The sequence below is a fragment of the Oreochromis niloticus genome, linkage group LG4 (assembly GCF_001858045.2).
Source record: "Oreochromis niloticus isolate F11D_XX linkage group LG4, O_niloticus_UMD_NMBU, whole genome shotgun sequence".
Lineage (NCBI taxonomy): Eukaryota > Metazoa > Chordata > Actinopteri > Cichliformes > Cichlidae > Oreochromis > Oreochromis niloticus.
The window spans coordinates 21,134,179-21,153,603 of NC_031969.2; the positions used below are offsets into that span (position 1 = coordinate 21,134,179).

General features: G+C 39.4%; 3 protein-coding genes across 5 annotated transcripts; 2 read left to right on the plus strand and 1 right to left on the minus strand.

Moving 5' to 3' along the window:
* Positions 1 to 47: 47 nt before the first annotated feature.
* On the minus strand, positions 48 to 12,135 carry tmc6a (transmembrane channel-like 6a). 3 transcript variants are annotated; one of them, XM_005454922.4, is made up of 20 exons: positions 11,895 to 12,135; positions 8,329 to 8,447; positions 8,086 to 8,217; positions 7,882 to 7,998; positions 7,654 to 7,783; positions 7,409 to 7,496; positions 7,089 to 7,340; positions 6,857 to 6,996; positions 6,622 to 6,766; positions 6,093 to 6,260; positions 5,030 to 5,190; positions 4,736 to 4,817; positions 4,467 to 4,564; positions 4,265 to 4,360; positions 4,107 to 4,182; positions 3,888 to 4,021; positions 3,027 to 3,203; positions 2,745 to 2,823; positions 521 to 595; positions 48 to 420 (listed from the first exon to the last, which is right to left on the minus strand). In XM_005454922.4, the coding sequence occupies exons 1-19, from the start codon at positions 11,936 to 11,938 to the stop codon at positions 542 to 544; spliced, it is 2,292 nt and encodes a 763-aa protein (XP_005454979.1). In that variant the 5' UTR covers positions 11,939 to 12,135; the 3' UTR covers positions 48 to 420; positions 521 to 541. The 3 variants fall into 3 exon arrangements, with proteins under 3 accessions (XP_005454979.1, XP_025762024.1, XP_025762025.1); XM_025906239.1 differs by lacking the exon at positions 7,089 to 7,340; XM_025906240.1 differs by lacking the exons at positions 48 to 420; positions 521 to 595; positions 2,745 to 2,823; positions 3,027 to 3,203 and having other exon boundaries at positions 4,435 to 4,564.
* Positions 9,528 to 11,668, plus strand: LOC102080948 (synaptogyrin-2). Its single transcript, XM_005454921.3, has 4 exons — positions 9,528 to 9,766; positions 10,558 to 10,795; positions 10,938 to 11,071; positions 11,154 to 11,668. The coding sequence occupies exons 1-4, from the start codon at positions 9,674 to 9,676 to the stop codon at positions 11,259 to 11,261; spliced, it is 573 nt and encodes a 190-aa protein (XP_005454978.1). The 5' UTR covers positions 9,528 to 9,673; the 3' UTR covers positions 11,262 to 11,668.
* Positions 12,136 to 15,247: 3,112 nt separating the features above from the next.
* Positions 15,248 to 18,721, plus strand: syngr2a (synaptogyrin 2a). Its single transcript, XM_005454925.4, has 4 exons — positions 15,248 to 15,454; positions 16,892 to 17,129; positions 17,250 to 17,383; positions 17,467 to 18,721. The coding sequence occupies exons 1-4, from the start codon at positions 15,356 to 15,358 to the stop codon at positions 17,668 to 17,670; spliced, it is 675 nt and encodes a 224-aa protein (XP_005454982.1). The 5' UTR covers positions 15,248 to 15,355; the 3' UTR covers positions 17,671 to 18,721.
* The last annotated feature ends 704 nt before the right edge of the window (positions 18,722 to 19,425 follow it).

The window sequence follows — 19,425 nt, forward strand, 5'->3', positions numbered from 1 at the left end:
AGAATCCTTGGCATGTTTGAGCCGATCAGATAAAAGAAACAACAGGGACAAAAACAAAGAGGAAATTTTATTTTGTCTTTTCATAAAATACATTGAAGATCATTGTACACTGTTACAATAAAAGCCTATAAATAAATATTAATAACCCTGCTGAGGTGCCAACGGTCAGTGATTCAGTTTTCAGAGATGACCAAGATTAACATGGAATATATTTAAAAATAGCAAACTTCACGGTTACTGATTTTACTTTTATTTTGTTCATGTTTGTTGCATGTTTTAGACGTTCCTGTTTATCTGGACAATCAACTCAGCTTTGAGATAATATCAAAGCCGAAATACTTCTCAGTGAGCCAAGCTGCCGCGTAGTGAGAGATGTGTAGTGAGAGAGTGTACTTTGTTCACAGTGTGTTCAGACAGAGTCTGGGGAAGAAAAATAAGTTCATCTTTTGACTTGAAACACCAGTGCAGAGCAAAAAAAAACAAAACAAAACAAAAGATATGCAGTATTGAGAATACTCACCTTTGAGGGGAAGTGGGATGATTATTTGCATAAATCCTGTAATTTGGCAATGAGGAACTTTTTGTCCTTACCCTCCTGTGAACAGCATTAAAACAAAACACAATGCATTGACATTAATAATGACAAAAATTTGATTTCAGCAGTTATTAAAAAATAAATTGATTAAAACTGTAATAAAATACTGAGTGAGCCGACCAGATGAGCTGAGGAAGGCTGTTTCAAAGTTTAAGAGCTACTACCTGAAAAGCGTGGTCACCTCTGGTTATAAATAGTGTGGAACTATAAACCGATGATCAGAGAAGCTGACTGCTGTTATAAGCTCTGCTGTGTAGGCAGGAGCCTGCCCATGTCGGGCCTTTTTGATAGGTTTATGTTTGTGGCTAGCTTGATGTTGGTTGTTAACTCTGACCGATCTGTCCTCCTCTCAACCAAACACTAGACAGTGAAAGTTATGACGCTTGTGTTTTTGGTGACTGTTAACAGGCAGCTGTTGCTTCTGACTTAAGTTTCTGAAGGAACCTTCATGGACGGAATTATATTTGTGTAGAAAAGATGATTTGTCGTCCATAGCATAACACTTTGAATTAAATGTGAGCAAGCAAATGCTTACGAGAGATCTGAGAAATGTGTCTCAAACAAACTTGTGGGCTCGGTTCATCTTGTCCTTCAGTTTCACCTAATAGATCTACACAAGTCAAATTTGCTCTGCCAGAGGATAATGGGGAGTTGGCTGCTATCGAGACACACCCAAAATTGCAAAAATAACCACTTGACCTAGTTCAATTAGTCCTTTTCACTTCCTGGAATAACGGAAGAAGCATTTCTCAAGGAATGTTTAGAAGGATTACAGTTGGAGTCTCGGGATAAAGCCCAAGACCATCAAACAGAGTTTGAACTTTGGAAGTTGGAGCTGGGGTGGGGTTAATTAAAACAATTCAAACCCAGAGCCTGATCCATGTTTTGAACAAATCATCTTTCAGGGATCTTTGTCTTTAACAAGCAAACCAGAGGTTGAGCAAACTATAAAAATCCTGAGGGATACTGGTGGGTCTCGGTCACTGATAGTCACTGATGTGTTGCCCTTGAGTGAGTCAGCTCCTCTAATCATAAAGGCTTTTTTACCATCTTTGGCCTCCCAAAGTCCAAAGTAGTTCAGACAGACAAAGGCATAAATTTTCTATCATAGTTTAGTAGTTAAACATGTGGTCTCTAGTGCCTATCATCCTGAGTCCTAGGAAGCTGTGGAAAGGTGGCACCAGACTATTAGATCTATCCTGCAGTAGTGCTTTTTGGCTACTGGTAATGACTGGGATGAAAGAGTTCCACTGATGGTATGTGCAATAAGCTAAACAAGGATCCCTGGGTCTTAGCCCAGCTGAAGTTGTTTTTGGTTATTCAGTGCAGGGGTCTTTTAAAACTATTTAAATAACAACTTCCGCACAATTCAATAAAACTAATGTTTTGGGACTATGTTTCACAGATCTTTGAACGCTTGTAGCAAGCCCTTTCAGTAGCACTGGAAGCTCTTTTGTCTGTTCAGATCACCATGAAGCAGCATTATGAAAAGCACATGAAAAGTCAGTTACAATAACAGAGACAGGAAAAAAATTCAAGTGTGTATTAAATGTCCAAATTATTGGATGTCAGTAAAGCAGGAGAAAGAGAGAATGGAAATGTGGAGGCATGCATTGGAGAGAAGAGAAAGGAAAGCCAAGTAAGAGAGTATATGTGTATGAATGAGACGGAAGCAGGTGGAAAGGTGAAGATGAGGGGAGTAGAGGTACTGAAGATGGGAAGATGAGTTTAAATACCTGGGTCAACCGTCCCAAGCAAAGGACAGTATAAAAGAGAGGTGAAGAAGAGACTGTAGGCTGTAAGGTTTAGAGATGATGTCACCGACAAAAAGACAGGAGGTAGATGTGAAAACCAGGAGGGAGGAGACGAAAGAAGAATTTTAACAAAACCATATATACTCAGATGATGAATTCAAACTAGGATGCTGACTTATGCAGTTGAAACTGATGAATTTGTTTTTGTCATTTCTGTCTCTCCACCCAGAAGGAATTTTCACATCTTTAATGATGCCTTTTGTTTTTCTCCGCTGCCATGCAAATGCTACTCATACATTTTAAAAATACGCCATCAGTGTCAACGTTAACATGGTCCGAGCCTTGGACTATCTTAAACTCACAAATGCCACTAACATAGACAAACTTATACATACATTTTCAATCTGCTTTTCTAACCGGCTGATGATTTTCCTCTGGCCGTCAACAACTTGAGCCTGAAAGTATATCACCATTCTGCAAAAACAAAAGCAAAAGATAGCAACGGATCATTTTAAAAATGTTAAGAGCGTAAAACCATTTCTGTAAGTCATAAACGTTAAATGTTTCAATGGAGGAGATGCATGCTGCTACAAATTGCTACCGATAAACAACACTGACTTGCTAATTAATGAAATGAAATACATAGCAGAAACAGGAGCGTAATCATTACCACTCACAGAAAGACTCCACTGGCGAGGAATAGAAACACTGGATTCTCTACCAAACAGTCGTAGACCCAGCTGAGCCACTTCAAGATTGGATGAGCATCCTCCAGGTGCCTGGTCGACATCTGCCCTCCCTCAAACATTGTTTTGAGATTCCTGAAAGGGCCGCAGTTTTCCGAGGGTTTGATTCTGTGCATGACAGGCAGATGCATTTAAGGGGATACAGTACAGATATATATATTTTGTAATGTAACAACTCATCACTTCTTCAGGCTTTAAGCTATTTCCATTCACTGTCATCTTTTTTTAGCCTTATCCTTTATGTCTCGTAATTTTTTTTTTGTTTACTCTGATCTCAATCAGTTGATGAGTTTGTAAACTCATTGTCTTTTCCTGTAGTTTTGAATTCACACAGAGAAAACTCCAAGTGAACTCATAATGAATCACGTGGGAACTTTCAGCCTGCTTATCTACCAGATGTCTCTTGTCCTACTCTTTCTTCCTGTGTGATTGTGGCTCAATGTTGATTCATTACAGCAGATCTGAAGGCAAAAGAGAGTCCAGCCTGTTACTTCAAAGTGTACCTAATACAGTAGCAAGTGAATATAGAAAGATTTGAGTACATAGATTGTAATCGCTAAGTTTAAACTATTGGTTTTGGTCTTTCTTGAGAAAATGTCATTTCCAGGCCATTTACCTTCAGGGTAAAAAATATTCCAGTTGTAGTTTTAGTTTGTACTTAAGAGATTGTTGTTTTACTTAAGGTTTGTTTTTAGCGAGCTGTGTGTTTGTGGTTTTGAAACGCTCACAAGCATGTTCACGCTGTAAGCATGAAAACGCTTACGTGCATTCCAAGAAGATTGTTATACTTACGTCCATACTGTATAAATGATAGTCACGACAGTGCCAAGAAATGAGGGGAACCACAGTATGCAAATGAACAGCGTTGTCATTTGAGTGGCCCTCCAGGGCTTTCTCGAGGCCTGACAGTTGAGAATGAGGCTTCTCTGGAAAACAAAGAGGAAGAATCATGTTTGCAATGCAGTCTTGGCATACGGTACTACAGCCCCACTGCATACACACTCTACCAACCTTCTTCATGTAAAACAACACAATCAGTTTTATGAGCTGGACTGCAGGAAGAAGTGGTGCAAACAGAACCCCGATCCTACAAGAACAAATGCAACACATGACCACTGATTTTCCTTTTTAATGCTGATATTAAAGCTCTGTTTTTACTGAATAATCACCATGTAAGAGTTTGCCCATATATGAGCTCCAACACGTTACGAGCAATGTCGAACACTGGCTTCCTTTTCTTTTGCAGGATTGTCTGGGAAAAGACCCTAGAGGGGAAGAATTAGGTTTTGGCTTAAATGTGAACTGACACACTATAAACAACAGAAGTAAAACTAATCACCTGATCTGGCTCTAACTGGTAAACCAACTTGCCTCCATAGGAACTCTCCCAAAAAAGTGTAAACCACCGTAACGATGAAGTCCATCACAAGGAGCCGGTACAGTTCTTGGCCAACAAAACTCTCCCAACACTGAAAAAAATATAAAAATGTGGATGTTAAATGCTTTCAGATTCCAAAACTGTAGCTATAATATTGCATATGTTAAACATCTGTGTCCAAAAAGCTTTCTTTAAGGAATAACAACTATTGCATACAGTAGCTGAGTGCTGGATCATGTAAGAGCGAGAGGATGTTACTAACCTCCAGAGTTGAATTGTCTGGAATCCTCTCCAGCCAGCGATAACATAGAACTCCAATAACACTGACCTTCAACAGCAGGTTCCTGAAAAATAAATGATCGAATACATTATTCTAAATATTTAAACTTTATAAAAATCAAATTACATTGTAATTTACAATTTACATTGTAAATCTTCTCACTATTTGTGCTTTTATCAGTAAATACTAATTTTACATCATGTTGAACTATGGTTAAATGAGCACTATGTTATTCATTTGAAAACTTCTTTTGCGTGTTGTCCTTTTTTTCCTTACCTGAAGACAGAGACATAGACACGTGTGCCAGGTGATTCATATTTCTCTGCCCAAACACATAAGTTGAAGAAGCCAGGGAGTAACAGGTTAATGCCCGACACCACTGCTGACAAGACCAGCAACTCAGTGTCTTTGGGCAGATTGTGGGCCTGTAACATGGCCTAAATCACAGTGGAAAACGCAGACCGACAAGTTATAATCAAAACAGGAAATGAAGTTCCGCTTAAACATCATATGCAACTGAAGTAGGATCGTCTTGACAACCATGATATTTAAAAATGAAGTACTGATATTGTATCAGTAATCCTCTCATCATGGGCAACGTATCCAGGTAGCATTGGAAGTCAATCTGCAATTCTCTAACGTTGACTGATTCTGATTTATTACTAAAGAATTGTCTTTAGACTTATTCAGAAAAGGAAGAGTGAAACTGGCAACACAGCTTTGAGTATGTACGGTGCTGTGCAAAAGTAGTTGCCCTCTCTTGTTAAATCGTGAATTAACTGTGATGAACCGAATGTTTTAGAAAGCTGAGCCAAGGGTGATACGATCAGCTGTTAGGTTTAGGGGCAATTACTTTTTCACACATTGTCAGGTAGGTTTTGGCAGCTTTTTTCCCCTAATAAATGAAATAATGTAAAAACTGCATGTTGCATTTACTTTGAAGATCTGAAACGTGTCCAATATGCAAAAATCTACGAAATAAGGAAGAAGGCAAATACTTTTTGACCGCACTGTATATGCAGGTGTTCAGGACCATCTTGAGCCTTGTGAGTCATGAGATGACGATTTAAGTTTATTACTTCTATATTATTCCTGTTATTTCGGTTTGTGTGTGTGTGTGTGTGTGTGTGTGTTGGGGTGGGAAGGGGGGTGGGGGGGGGGGGGGGGCACCTTATTATCACACAAAGTAGACAAACAGAGATATCAAAAGGTCTAGCAGGAAAGAAAAGAAGAAGTAGCTAACCATAACCATAGTGGGAGGGGAATGAAAATTTACATACTTAAAGTGGTGCTTGACTGTGCATGAATACTACCGTTTCCTTTTCCCAAAAATGGGTACCTTGAAGTTGAAGTTGAATTTATTTTCTGACAGGTAGTGCACTCCTATGGTGCCCAAGAAAATGCTTATTAAGCATGCGATCCACGCCAACAGATGAACAATAAGGCGGCGGAGTTGTTGCATGCAGGTCTTTTTGTCTTCTCCCTTGATCATCTCAGACAGCTGCTCCTGTTGGAAAAGCACCCTTTTGTAAACTAAGCCTTTCAAATAGGGTGCTTCTAAAACAGACATTTAACATCTTTTTTTAAACTAAGAACATGGCCCCGAGGGTGACATAACACGTGAACATGTGCTCATGTTCCTGTGAGCAAACGACAACCACAAACACTACTATGTGTGATGTCAAACTGACAAAGACTGCTGCAAAAACTGAAATACTTGTTGCTAAGAATCATCAAGAAAACATTCAGCGTAAAGAAACCCTCTTTAAATAGCTTGGTTTGTTTGGTCTATTTTAAAAATAATTTCAACAAAACAAGAACAAAAAGAAAGGTTTCACGCTTCAGTGAGTATTCATATAAGGTCATACTTTGAGCTGAGTGCTGATTTTCTCAGACTGGAGTCTGACAGATATCTTCTTGCTCACTTTAAAGTCCCAGCAAGAAAAAACTTTTACAGCCAGATTCTCGTTAGATTTGAGGACTTGAAAGTTTTTTCCAAAAGATTTGGACAACCTGTCAAAAAAAACCCAAAAAAACCAGTATAACTAAAAAAGACACAACAAAAATAGAATTAAAGCATAAGTAATTGAGTTAGAGTTCAACCTGTACACAAGGATGATGCAGATAATGAAGAGGGTGAAGCCAATGGTAAAGAAATAGGCTGCTGGCATTCGGTATTGGTCTCCATGTAACGTTCCATTGGAGTAATAGCCGTAAAACATCAAGCTGTCAGAAAAGTAGCCCTGTGAAAGAAAACATTAAAGATAGCTCTGGTTTCTTTGTCGCTGAAATAAGCTTGTAAATACAGCTGGGATATGATGTACAGCCATCTCACCGTGCCCGTGAGAAGCTCAATACCACTGAAGTTTGCTTTAGAACTACGAGGAGGGTAGATGGCTTGTGGGAAGATTAGGAACAAGCCAGTGATAACAAAGAGGAGAAGGTTAAGGAACAGGAGTGTTCTCAGAAATAGGAAGTAGGACAGCACCCCGGTTCCGTAACGTCCGCTCAGTGTCTTCAAGGCTGAATGCCACAATTTGAACGAACTGAAGACGGGCAGGCAGCTAAAGAGGCAGTGGCGCCAAGTCTGCGGGGAAAGGAACATGAGCGTGTCGCCGATACACATGGCGAAATCTTACCACTGTTTGCACTTACCGTTGAAATGTACATGCTTAGATGAGTGTAGCAGGGTATATTTCTGCCGATGAATGAACTTTCAGTTTTTAAACTGAAAGCAACTTTTCTAGAAAAAGATAGGGAGATGGAATAATTGTCAAAAATGGTGAGAGTCCATCCAAGTAGATTTTAAGATTCTTGAAGATGACGTGAAGTATTGGTACTAATCGTGATTTCCATTGCACAACTCCCCTGGTCACGCCAGTGGTTTGTGTCACACATACCTGATTTCAATCTTATCTGCCAAGCTAAGTGGCATTGCTCGCAGCTTGCGAGTGCCTTCATGCACTGAGAGGCCTTGGAGGCTGGACACCAGCTGGTCCATATTATTTTCAGCGGCACAAAAGTTGGAAGCTGTGGAATAAGAGAGGTCAGATCTCACTGTAGTGAAAGGGTTAAAAGTAGAACAAAAACACTTGTTAACACCTGTTAAAAAAATTAGCAAATGGCACCTTCGGTGTTGATTTCCTCCACGTCTGCCAGAACAGAGGCACCCTGGACTGGTCTGGGGCAGTGAGGAGATTCATGGGATGAGGCCTGATATCGCACTCGCCGGGATTTATTTAATTCTGTGTGGATGAGGAATTTCGTTTTAAACAAATGTGTGAATAAATCCTAGCAAACATTTAGACAGCACGGAGAGATTTTCCCCTCACCTGCAGTGCGACTAGGCATCGAGGCGAGCACCTTTACCGTTGCAGCCGACCAGCCATGTCTCTGCAGATGGCTGATCTCTTCTCTGTCGAGTGATTCGTCACTCGTGGAACTGCTTCTGCTTGACTGTACATCTACGAAATGATAGGTTTTATAATCTGTAGACATCAAAAATAAAACTACAGATAGAAATTGGATTCAAACATTTCGCTGGGGTGTAAACAGCAAACACCGAGTCATTGTACCTGTGCATTCTTTAAAGACTTCCATCTCCAGTATTTCAGGGCAATTTTGGGTGCTGGTTTCTGGCTCATTGATGGGATTGAAGGAGAAATCCTGAGCTGGTTCTCCATCTGCCAGATTCCTACAAGGGAGTAAAGAGAATAATGACCAAAATTCCCAAAAACCTTCGACCAACATGAAGAGGACTTATAGCTCATGTTGTTTTATATGAATAGCTTTTGGAGTTTTTCTTTGGACATTGGCTGCTTTTTCACTTATTTTCAGGGGAGTGCTTTTTTCATTGTTAAGCCACCTAACTCTTAACTTTGCATCATTTATGCATAAAAATGGTCCCTAACTCAAGTGAGGAAACAGTGTTATGTCTACACATAAAAGACAACTCAGAAAACAACCAATTTTAAATTGTGTCTTTAGGCTCTTGTATATTTTAGCTCAAACAGCTATTAGCTGAAAACTTGGCATATCTTTGCATGTTGGTCAGTGAGTCCTTACAAAATGTGAGGAAACTGAACAAGTGGGCCACAAAAGAAGAAGAAAGGAAAAGGAAATAATATATACAGCAAAAGGACAGGATCTGAAAATCCTTAAAAATAGAAAAAATTTCCATGTAAGACCAAAAACAGGACCTAAAAGATGCATTCGAAACTTTATTTAATCCATCTACTATTCACTGAAACCTTATCAGAAATGTTTTCAGTGTCTGTCTGAGATTTGCCAAGTTACACGAAAAGTGGAGTGAAAATCAGTGGCAGCAGGTCTGATGGAGCGATGAACCCAGATTTGAAAGTTTTTGGTTCAAATCATGGTTAACATGTACGGAAGACATAACGACAGAGGTGCAGATATGAGTGTTTATAGTTCTAAAACACAGTGGCGGCTCGACCATAGGTTACATTTTATGTGTTGGCCATTTTGCCAGAATTGATGGAATTACGAACCCAGAAAAGTGTCGTCGGGTTTTGATTCACCATCCAATACTGCAATCTGGAAAACCTCTGATTGGCAATGGCTTCATTTTTAAGCACAACAATGCAGTAAAAGCAGATGTGGATAAAAACACAGTGGAAACACTGTCAATCATAGCCTGGCATCTCTCCATGCGTGTGCGTGTCGTGTTCATCCTTTTCACAACTTTTCATCCACTTGGCAGATGCATTGCAAACGAGATTAACCTGTTCTTTCTTCCACACTAATGCATAACATGTTGTAAGGCCAGTTTCCACGGCACAACGCACTACGAGGTGGTTTTCAGGAAGATTTTCCAACAAAGCGAAAGTACCCAACTGTAATAGGAAGGCTTTTCTTTTTAACTTAAAACTGTCTTATAGGCAATTTTTGTGGAGTAAAATGGAAAACATTGGCAATCTACCCTCTTGGGATAATGATTCTTTTGATTGGAGGAGATTTATAAAACAGACTGTTTTGCGCGCCCTGTGCGGGGTGAGTGAAATTATATTAGTATCAGAGTTAGCCAGCCACATTACTCACTGCAAAGTAGTGACTAATGCGGGTTTTTAGATTTAGGTGCTTAAACCTGTCTACACGAGGCATGAACACCCAGTGTAGACAGGTTTAAACATTTTAATTTACTGTAAATTAAATGACTGATAGTAGCAAATAACCCTGATCACTGTGTCACCACACTGCCACCTGATGATGCGCGACGTGTCTTAAAGGCTTTAAAGTTTATTTGCTCCTGTGGTTGAAATTTACATTTACAACTCAGAGAAGGCGTGCTTCCTTTTTTTATAGCACAGAATTTTAAGCAGCGCCTTCTCTTAATCATACAATAGTAAGCGTAACTAAATGACTAAATAAAAATAACTTAGAAAAAGATGCAAATCAACACTATCACAAACAAGGAAGTCAATGCTTTAAAGTATTTATATTCATATATTTATTTAGTATTTGCAGTGGCTGCAGCAGGAAGAGGGAGAACAGGTGGAAGGTTAATAGTTTGGTGACTGCAGACAGAAATCAATCTGTAGTCCAGAGCAGTGCCCCACCTACAGGACTATATGAATATCTTTTTTCCGGAAACATGTCAAACATGTTTATTTTATGTTTGACATTCTGCGTAGGCAAGCAAGTTGATGTTGATAGAGCTCTACTTCTTCAGAAAGGCTTATCTATTTTGTTTTCTTTTTTGAGACTGCTTTCTTGCAATGTCATGATCTCGCAATGTTCACCACCTCACCCGGGACTGAACCCTGAGTGTCTCCACTTTGCAGGTATTCGCCATTGTGGTTTTTGGAACCATCTCAGACCAAGGCTACTATAGCCCCATGAGTAAAGCAAATGGCACCTGCATGTTTAACAACAATGAATGCGCATGCAGCTATGCGGTGGGAGTTGGAGTCCTGGCCTTCGTGGCTTGTGTTGTGTTCCCCATGCTGGACATCATCATTTCAAAGATCTCTGATGCCACAGCGAAAAATCGCATTGTCAAAGGAGATCTGGCCTTCTCCAGTAAGTCAGCTTTAACTGCTATGTCATATAGTTCATTAAAGGAACAAAAGAGTGCAAAAAAAGGAAGTGCAGCTCTTTATATCTTGAAGCTGTCTGAATCTTTTCCACTGAATTTGTTTCTCTGCTTTGAATCACCTGACAGCGGCTATGACCTTCCTGTGGTTCATCTGCTTCTGTGTCTTGCTCAACCAGTGGACCAGAACTAACTCCGAGTATGTCATGGCCGATGCTGCCCGAGCTGCCATTGCTTTCTCCTTCTTCTCAATCATCACCTGGGTCAGTCTGACGCACAACACGCAGCTGGTTTGGAATCTGTTGTGCGAACAATTGATGTACTAATTCAGATTTCTCTCAACAGGCTATTTTGGCGTACGTTGCATATGGAAGGTATAACGTAAACCTGAACACCTGTGAGTGGCTGACTGCTTTATTTTCCAGAATCAATGGAAATGGAAATTCTCAATAGATGTTCTCTCTCCCACCGTGCCCTCTGTACAGCATAGACTTTGATTGTTCAAAACCCACACAGGCGAGATTTGGATTCGAGGCAGCTATAATGCAGTCACTGCTGCAAATATTAACTTTGAGACTGACTTTCAGCAGCCAAACAGATTGGAGCTCTGCTCCTCAGGCTCGTATGCGTCGTTTGTGTCAGCTGTGTACATGTAACGAGACATTTATAAATTGTACTACAGAAAATTTGTGTTCCTCGTTAGTCATGGTTAAAACAGACACTCGGCACTCCTCTGGCATTAAACGCATCACCTATTATTCCAGGCCTTGAACATGTGAATTATGTGTTTTTATAGGCAAACTAATGTATAAATAACATGTTTACAGGAAATATCCTAATCTAATAAATGTTGATTTGTGGTAACAGCTTCATTATGTCTTTTTTCTGACAAACCAAATTAATAAACTGCAAACTAGCGTTTAGGTAGCATTTTATTTTGTCTCATTGTCTATTCCCCATTTTTGCTATTTTTATTTGAAGTGAAGCACCTTATAATTTTATAGAAATACAACTTTATTACTTACTTACTTCACAGAAAAAATATTTTTAAAAACTGTATTTCTTTTTTTTTAAAAAGCGACTTACTCGTAGTCGATATCTGTTTCACAAATGTCGACATTGTAATCCATGGTTTTTGATGATCACCATTTATCTCAAACACGACGTCCAAGTCTGCTGTGTAGTGGAGCAGTGCTGTGTTGCACTTCTGAAAATAAACTATCTGCAAATGAGTATGGTGCTTTATTTTGTCACAGTGTCTAGCCACTTCTCTGATAACCTCACAGTGTTGCTTTGCTACTTGTGACATCCTGCCCACAACCTTTATCATAGCTGCTGGGGTATTAACAACTTCCTCATTTAAAGTCTCTTTTTTTTCTTTAATCATTTGAATATGAATAAAGAGCAAAGAGGAGGAGGTTAAGTAAGTCTTTCTTGACTCTTTAAAGACATAAATGTTTCCTGTCAGTTGTTTGCTACAACATTTCATGACCAGTCTTTGTATGGGGACAAAGTAAATGAATAACTGTAACACAATAACAACAGCAATAATAGAAAATATGACTAATTCATTTTTTCCACTAGAAACATTTGTATTTGCATTCAAGACAGCTGGAGGAATAAGATGAGCATTTTGAGTTACGGTCGACCCTCCAGTGGTCATAGTAACAAACTACATCATTATCTTAGGAAGCTAAATGAGTTGCAGGAAAAAATATACTGGCTTTTGAAATAAAGGCAAAACCAATGTATTGTTGTAACATGCATTTCAGAGGATATGTCATTGTTTCTTGTATAATTATTTTGTACCATTGTTGGCAAATAGTTTGTGCTTTGTCATTTTTTTCAGTGTGTGTGACCTTTTGCTCACCTATGAGTGGGTGAGTGAATAGTATTATGATTGCTTACTTCATGGTTAAATGGCTATTTCCAGCCCTGTGCTTGTTTTAGAAATGACCGTTCTCACTCTGGTGTAGTGAGTTTAAGGGACTAGCACAACACTTTCAGTCCTTTAATATATGACACAAGTAAATCAAACTTTGCAAAAATAAGCTAATTATAGAAAGGAAGAGATCAGATGAGCCCCTCAGGAACTGAATGCAGAAGGACAATAAATACACAGCACTGATGTAATAATGTAATGCATCCCTGTACTAAATTCAGTAACCACTTTAAAGTGATGTCATTACTTCCGTTACAAAGGCGCAAAGGAATAAAACATAAAAATCAAACATGCCTTATTCTCCTTGTGCACTTGCACTACAGTCAAGTGATGGCACAAAAGAGCAGGAGTATGATGACAACGTGGAAAAAAAGATTCATTATACTGTTAGCTGTTCCTTTTTTCTTTTTCTTTTTTTTGATAGGGTTGGCGAGGTTTCACAATGAGCTCACTCGAAACCTGGGCTGATTGTGACCCACACCTATTTTCACACTTTGGCTCGTGTGATTGACTGAGAACCTTCACAGACACCTCGTGTGATTAGGTAGAGGATCATTAGGGGGTCCATTGTCCCTCTTGGGGGGAACACTCCCGCAGTGCTTAAATCTGGGACTCTCCACCATTTGACCCTAGAACTGAAGAAGTTTATCGGATGAGGGGTGAAACGTCTTCAAGCAACTTAAAGAAGTCCAGACGCTTTTCTTTTTCCAAGCTCCTTAGACTACGACGCCCTGGATGACTGATAACCTTCACAGACATGTTCCTTTTTTTTGCAAACATCTGCACATGTTGACCCCACCCCAGAAGCCAGAGCGTCAAAAGAGGCAAAGGCAGTGATGAGGAGTCAGTCAAAGGAAAAGTTCACATCTGTGTCCTCATTAGGATGGAGATTTGTGTCTGTTTGTGGGACTGTAGCCTATAAGTTTATATTGTTAACTGGTAATTATGTGATGATCCGTTTCAGGTCATGTTACAGAATAACGAGAAAGTATTGAAAGGAGTAGTTACATGCTCTGATGAGGATCTAAGTATCAAACTGCATCACTTTTAATAAGAATAACAAGTAATTTGTAATGCATTACTTTTTGAGTAAAGACCCCAGCGCTGTTTGTTGATGCCAAAGAAGAATATCCAGGCTGCTTGGAGCTGATAGGCAGATAGACTCCAGGTGGTTCTCAAATACTTGCCCTTTTGTTCTCTTAAGTTCAATTCAGTTTTATTTATATAGCACCAAATCATGACAATTGCCTTTATTTTGTAAGGTAAAGACCTACAATAATAGAGAGGATCCCACAACAATCAGGTGTCTTCTGTCTATTTTTATATAACAATCAAAATAACTAATGATTAAATGCAAAGAGGTCCATAAACGCATAAAGAGTGAAAAGGGGTGACTGAAAACGGAAAACTAATTGCAGTATGGAAAGCCCCGAGCACCCTAGCACTATTGCAGCAGAACTAAGGGAGGGTTCAGGGTCACTTGATCCTGCCCTCTCTGCAAAACAGTTTCTTTTTTTCATCTCAGTGTGAAGTGATAATTTAGCAGAAATCTGTTGATTACGAGTGTTTGTGCGAAATGAAAAAAAATCAGCACGTAAAAATGTAACAGATATGCAGCTGTGTAAAAATTTATTTGATTTTTTTGATGATTTTTTTTTTTTCATGAGCACAGACACTAGTGTCTGTGCTCATCTGTGGCAAAAGTTATTCAAATAACCATTTGTTACAACTAAGGTATATAGAAGAGCACACAACACTTTGAACCTTGGCATAGATGGGCTACAGTACCAGAAGAAGATCCCACTGGCATCCTGTCAGCTCAGCTAACAACGTGAGGCTGAGGATACAATTTACACAGGCTCAAGAAAACGAGACAGCTGTTGCCTGGACTGATGATTCTTGATTTCTGAACCTGAAAGCGTCTACCGACCCTGTCTTGTATCAGTGGTATAGGCTACTGCCGGTGGTGTAATGGTATGGGGATATTATTATTTATTTATTTTGGGGGGCAGATTTAGGCCCCCTTAGCAGCAACTGAGCATCATTTAAATGCCATAACCTTGCTGACCATGTCCATCCCTTTATGACTACCATCTTCTGACAGGTAAATGTCACAAACATCTTAAACTGGTTTCTTTACCTCACATTCAGTGGTCAACAGTCATTAGATCTTAGCTCAATGAGCACCTTTGGGATGTGTTCGAATGGTTCACATGATTGGTTCATCCATGATTCACATCATGGATGTGCAGCTTGCAAATCTGGAGCAACTGTGTGATGCTATCATGTCACTATGCACTAAAATCTTTTCAGCACCTTGTTGAATCTGTACCATGAAGAATTAAAGCAGTTCTGGGTGGGAAAAGGGGCCTTGAACACCAAACACGGTAAAAGCAAGGTTTACATAATAACACGGCCTCCGTAAGGCCCACAGCGTTGAAAAATTAAACTTCCGGGAGTCCCGTGAACGCATCGCCGCAGGGGCGGTGCTAGAAAAGTTTTGAGGAAGTTTTTTTGACAAATCGAAACTGCTGCAGTTGTGATAGGAAGACTTGTCAGTTTGTCCTTAAACTGTCTGACTGTCGGGGTTTTCTTCACGGGGAAAATGCAGAACAGTGCTTACGGGGCCTCTTTGGCCGGTGGCGCCTTTGATTTAGCGAACTTTCTAAAACAGCCTCAAACTATTTTGCGCTTCCTGAGCTGGGTGAGTGACTTCACGGAAACGTTAGCATCACAGTTAGCCAGATGTCACTGCACCGAGTTTAGCTTAACAGATGTGCGCTGCCAGCGCCCACACAAATTAGTGAAAAATTTGTTTTTTTTAGCTTTTTGTGCGGTCAACACGGGACATTATCTGAGTGTCACGTTTAAACATTTAATGAGCTTTCAGTAAAGTGTAAACAAGGTGTTTCTGTGGCTCCTGTTGATGGTAGCTAATAATAACTAGCCACTGACCAGTGCTGTGTCACCACACTAACTGCCACATGATGATAAGCGATCTGCAGACTTTTAATTTAAAGTTTGTGTTCCCGTGATTTAAAAACGAGACTGGCGACAGGTTAAAACAACAGTTGTTTGCTTTTTTCTTGCAGTTTTTATAGTTTAGATAATTGTCAGAAATTGAAGCTTCCGTCGTCATCTGTTGTCAAGTCAGCTCCAGTTGTCAGGTGATTGGAAATGCACAACGTGTAGGCACTGCTGTGGAAGCTTAAGTATGCAGTGTTACTAAATCAAACACTACACCACTACAAGAAAAAAAGCAATACTAACAGAAAACAGACAGGTAAAAGTTGTGCTACAGTATTTGCTTTCCGGTAAGTACATTTAAGTTCAGTGGGCCTATTAAGTGAAAACCTACATCTGTGAACAAGACAGAAAACAAAACGAGGATATTTTATTTAACTAAAACTATGAATCAACTGTGTTCAAAAGGTTCCTGTACTAATTTTCCTAAATATTGCTTCTGACATACGCCCTCCATACAATAATAATTAAAACAAAGGCTAAAACTAGCACTGAAATTTATAAATATTAAACTAAAACCTTTTCAAACAATATAAAGTAAACTACAATAAGTCTGGAAACTAACTGAAACTAAACCGAAAGAAAAAAGAAAAGTCAATATGTAATAAAATTCAAAAGAATACAAAACTATAATAACTTCTGTAGGAAAGTTTAAGTGTTCAAATGTTATAAATAAAACCAACATGGTTTTGCAGGCAAATGGTTGTCCATAAGTTCATATTCTCTTCAGATGTCTTCATGTAGAGTATTTAGAGAATGCTTAAAATCTGTTCAAAATCATACAAAATACATGAAGTCTTCATAAATTAAGAAGCTAGAACGGAAGAGATGTGCTCCGGTGAACAGTGACTCGGTGATTCGGTTGCCATCTAAAAGTAGTATTTTCATTTTGTGTCACGTAATTGTGTAGTGTTTTTCACGTTAGCTGTGTTATGAAAAAGGGGATGTGGGTCACGAATAGCTGAAAAGGTGGTGTTGTACTTGTCTGGATTGGCTTGACAGATATTATTTTTTGATTGAAGAAGCTTTCTTGTAATGTGAGTCATGGTAATTACGCAAACTCCATAGCCGCATGGCTTAAATTTGGCCTTGACCTTTTTGTGTCCTGTCTTTGCAGATATTCTCCATCGTGGTTTTTGCAACCATCACAGCCGAAGGCTACACTAACCCGGAGACAAAAGGTGAAAACCAGTGCATGTTCCACAAAGCTGACAGTGCTTGCAGTTATGGGGTGGGAGTCGGAGTCTTGGCCTTCTTGGCTTGTGTTTTGTTCCTCATGCTAGATGCCTACTTCCCGAACATCAGCAATGCCAAAGAGCGAAAATACATTGTTCTAAGCGATCTGGCTTTCTCTGGTAAGAGTTGGTTTTCATTTTTTTACCACATAGTTTAATGAAGGAACTGTGCCATAAGTCAGGAAGTGAGACTTAAAGCTAACATGTGAAAAATGTTTCTCGCCTGTGAACACCTGACAGCGGCGTGGACGTTTCTGTGGTTCATCTGCTTCTGCGTCCTGACGAACCTGTGGACCAAGACGGATTCCAGTATTGTCGTGGCCGATGCTGCCCGAGGTGTCATTGCCTTCTCCTTCTTCTCGATCATCACCTGGGTGAGCCTGACGCACAGTTCGCGCTTGGCTTTGAATTTGCTGTGCTAAAAGATCCGAGCACTAATTGAAAGTTCTCTCTACAGAGCCTTTTGACCTACTTTGCACTTGCAAGGTATCGCCAAGGAGTGAATGAATTCGAGCAGGACTACAGAGACCCAGCCAACGACCACAATGCTCCTTACCAGAGCAGCCCGTACTCCAGCACCAGCGGGCCTTCGGGCTATCAGCAGTCACCTTTCTCCAACACCCAGGAGACTCCAGGAGCGTATCAGCCTCCATCTTATTGAAAGACTAAGATTCAAAAGCAAATGAGGAAGGTTTCTTTTTAAATATGTGTGCCAGTTGTTTCTTTTACAGCGCCGGACCGTTCTGTGCACTCCCCTTCTGTTCCTGCTGAACGCGTTTGGTTTTCTGGGTGCACTGATATCTTTTTAGTTTCCTGCAAGTTGTTTGGTGAGCGTTTTGCTGTGTTGTTCACAGCGGGTAAAGTCTACAGATGTCCTTTTATTTGCCAGAGGGTGATTGTCTTGGTTAAAAAAAAAAAAAAAAATGAGAGCGAGAACATGGCCACGCCTGAGTTGCCTTTGTACCAAAACTGCTGCAGATTTTTCAGTGCCTCCTTTAGTTACTATTGCGAGTGCAGTTTGCTGCTGTTCATATCAAAGCACTAATTATCAGAAAGGTTAGACTTAGTGTAATTCTTTAGGAAATCTGGTTTGCATTGAAAATTTTTACTGAATATGTAACTGTTCAGTGTTTACTTCAATAACTGTAATTCAAAGATACAGCTGAGTATACTGCTCTTTCACCACATTGCAAACCCATATTATTCAATTAGTTGGTAGATCAGAAATATCGGAAGTCTATAACTACTGTAATGCCACGTGTTTGTGTCTTTTTATTAAGTAATCAACCACTAAATAGGCTTTCATGCACTGAAAAACTCAGTTTGTTTCTGTTTGACATTTTAATTTGTCACATTCGCTTCTTTTTAGAGTTTGGCTTTTACAGGTGTGTTGATTGATTTGTATTGGATTCTTCTGTTGAATTCTTTGCTTAGGATTTTTAAAGTATTCAATGCCATAAATGTCTCAGCCATAGGTTTAGCAATTCTTTGACATTTTGGCAAATTTGGTATTTATTTTCTTTCTTAATACTGTTAAATCCAGGTACATGACAATCAAATCGAATCATTTTCCACATTACTTTTTCCCTCTTGCTTTTTCCTCTCCTTTGCACTTTTGCATTGTCACCGCTTTGCAAATGTTCCTCATTCAAGTGCCTTTCACAGTGATCCTGTATCAGACGGATTGTGCCAAATAAAAACAGGTTTTAAAACTCTGAGTCAGACTTCTTTAAAAGAAAAGGCAAGACTGTGTGCAGTTCCTGTCTCTGCACCTTTGTCAAATATTTGAAGAGCAAATGTGGAGGAACACTTGAGCTGTGGAGACAGCAGGATCCAGACAACGACTGAGGTACTAAGATTTGAGTAATGCATTATAAGCTAAAATAAAAGTAAGTAGCAGAAGTGAGAGCTGCTCCCTTGTCATAAGAGGAGACCACAACGGGAAACTCCACGTTTGATTTGGCAGAGTTTTACGGCAGTAGTCCTTCCTGATGCAACCCTGAAGGGGATTTTTAAAAAGTAAGGCTTAAAACTGGATAAAATAAAAATATCAATTAAAAATTAACTGCAATAAAGCAATGAAATATATACAAAGTTAGGTTTTTGTCTTAATTAGGGCAGAATTTTCATTGTAACAAACTTAAAGAGACACTGGTGTGTACTTTTATTTGAGAAATCTACACGAAATCTAGAGTGAATGCTCATATTCTAACACCTATCTTCTCCATCCAATAATATGAATCATAATAAACATGGAATAGTAGCTTATCTCTTACAGTACTGTAAGCCTTTATCATAAAGGTCTAAAGCCTTTATACCTTTGAGCAAAGTGTGTATGTGACACATGTTCTGAACTTCTTAAATGTGATGAACACAATCTGTAAAAGAAACAAAGAGACGTGATCTCGTGGCCAAG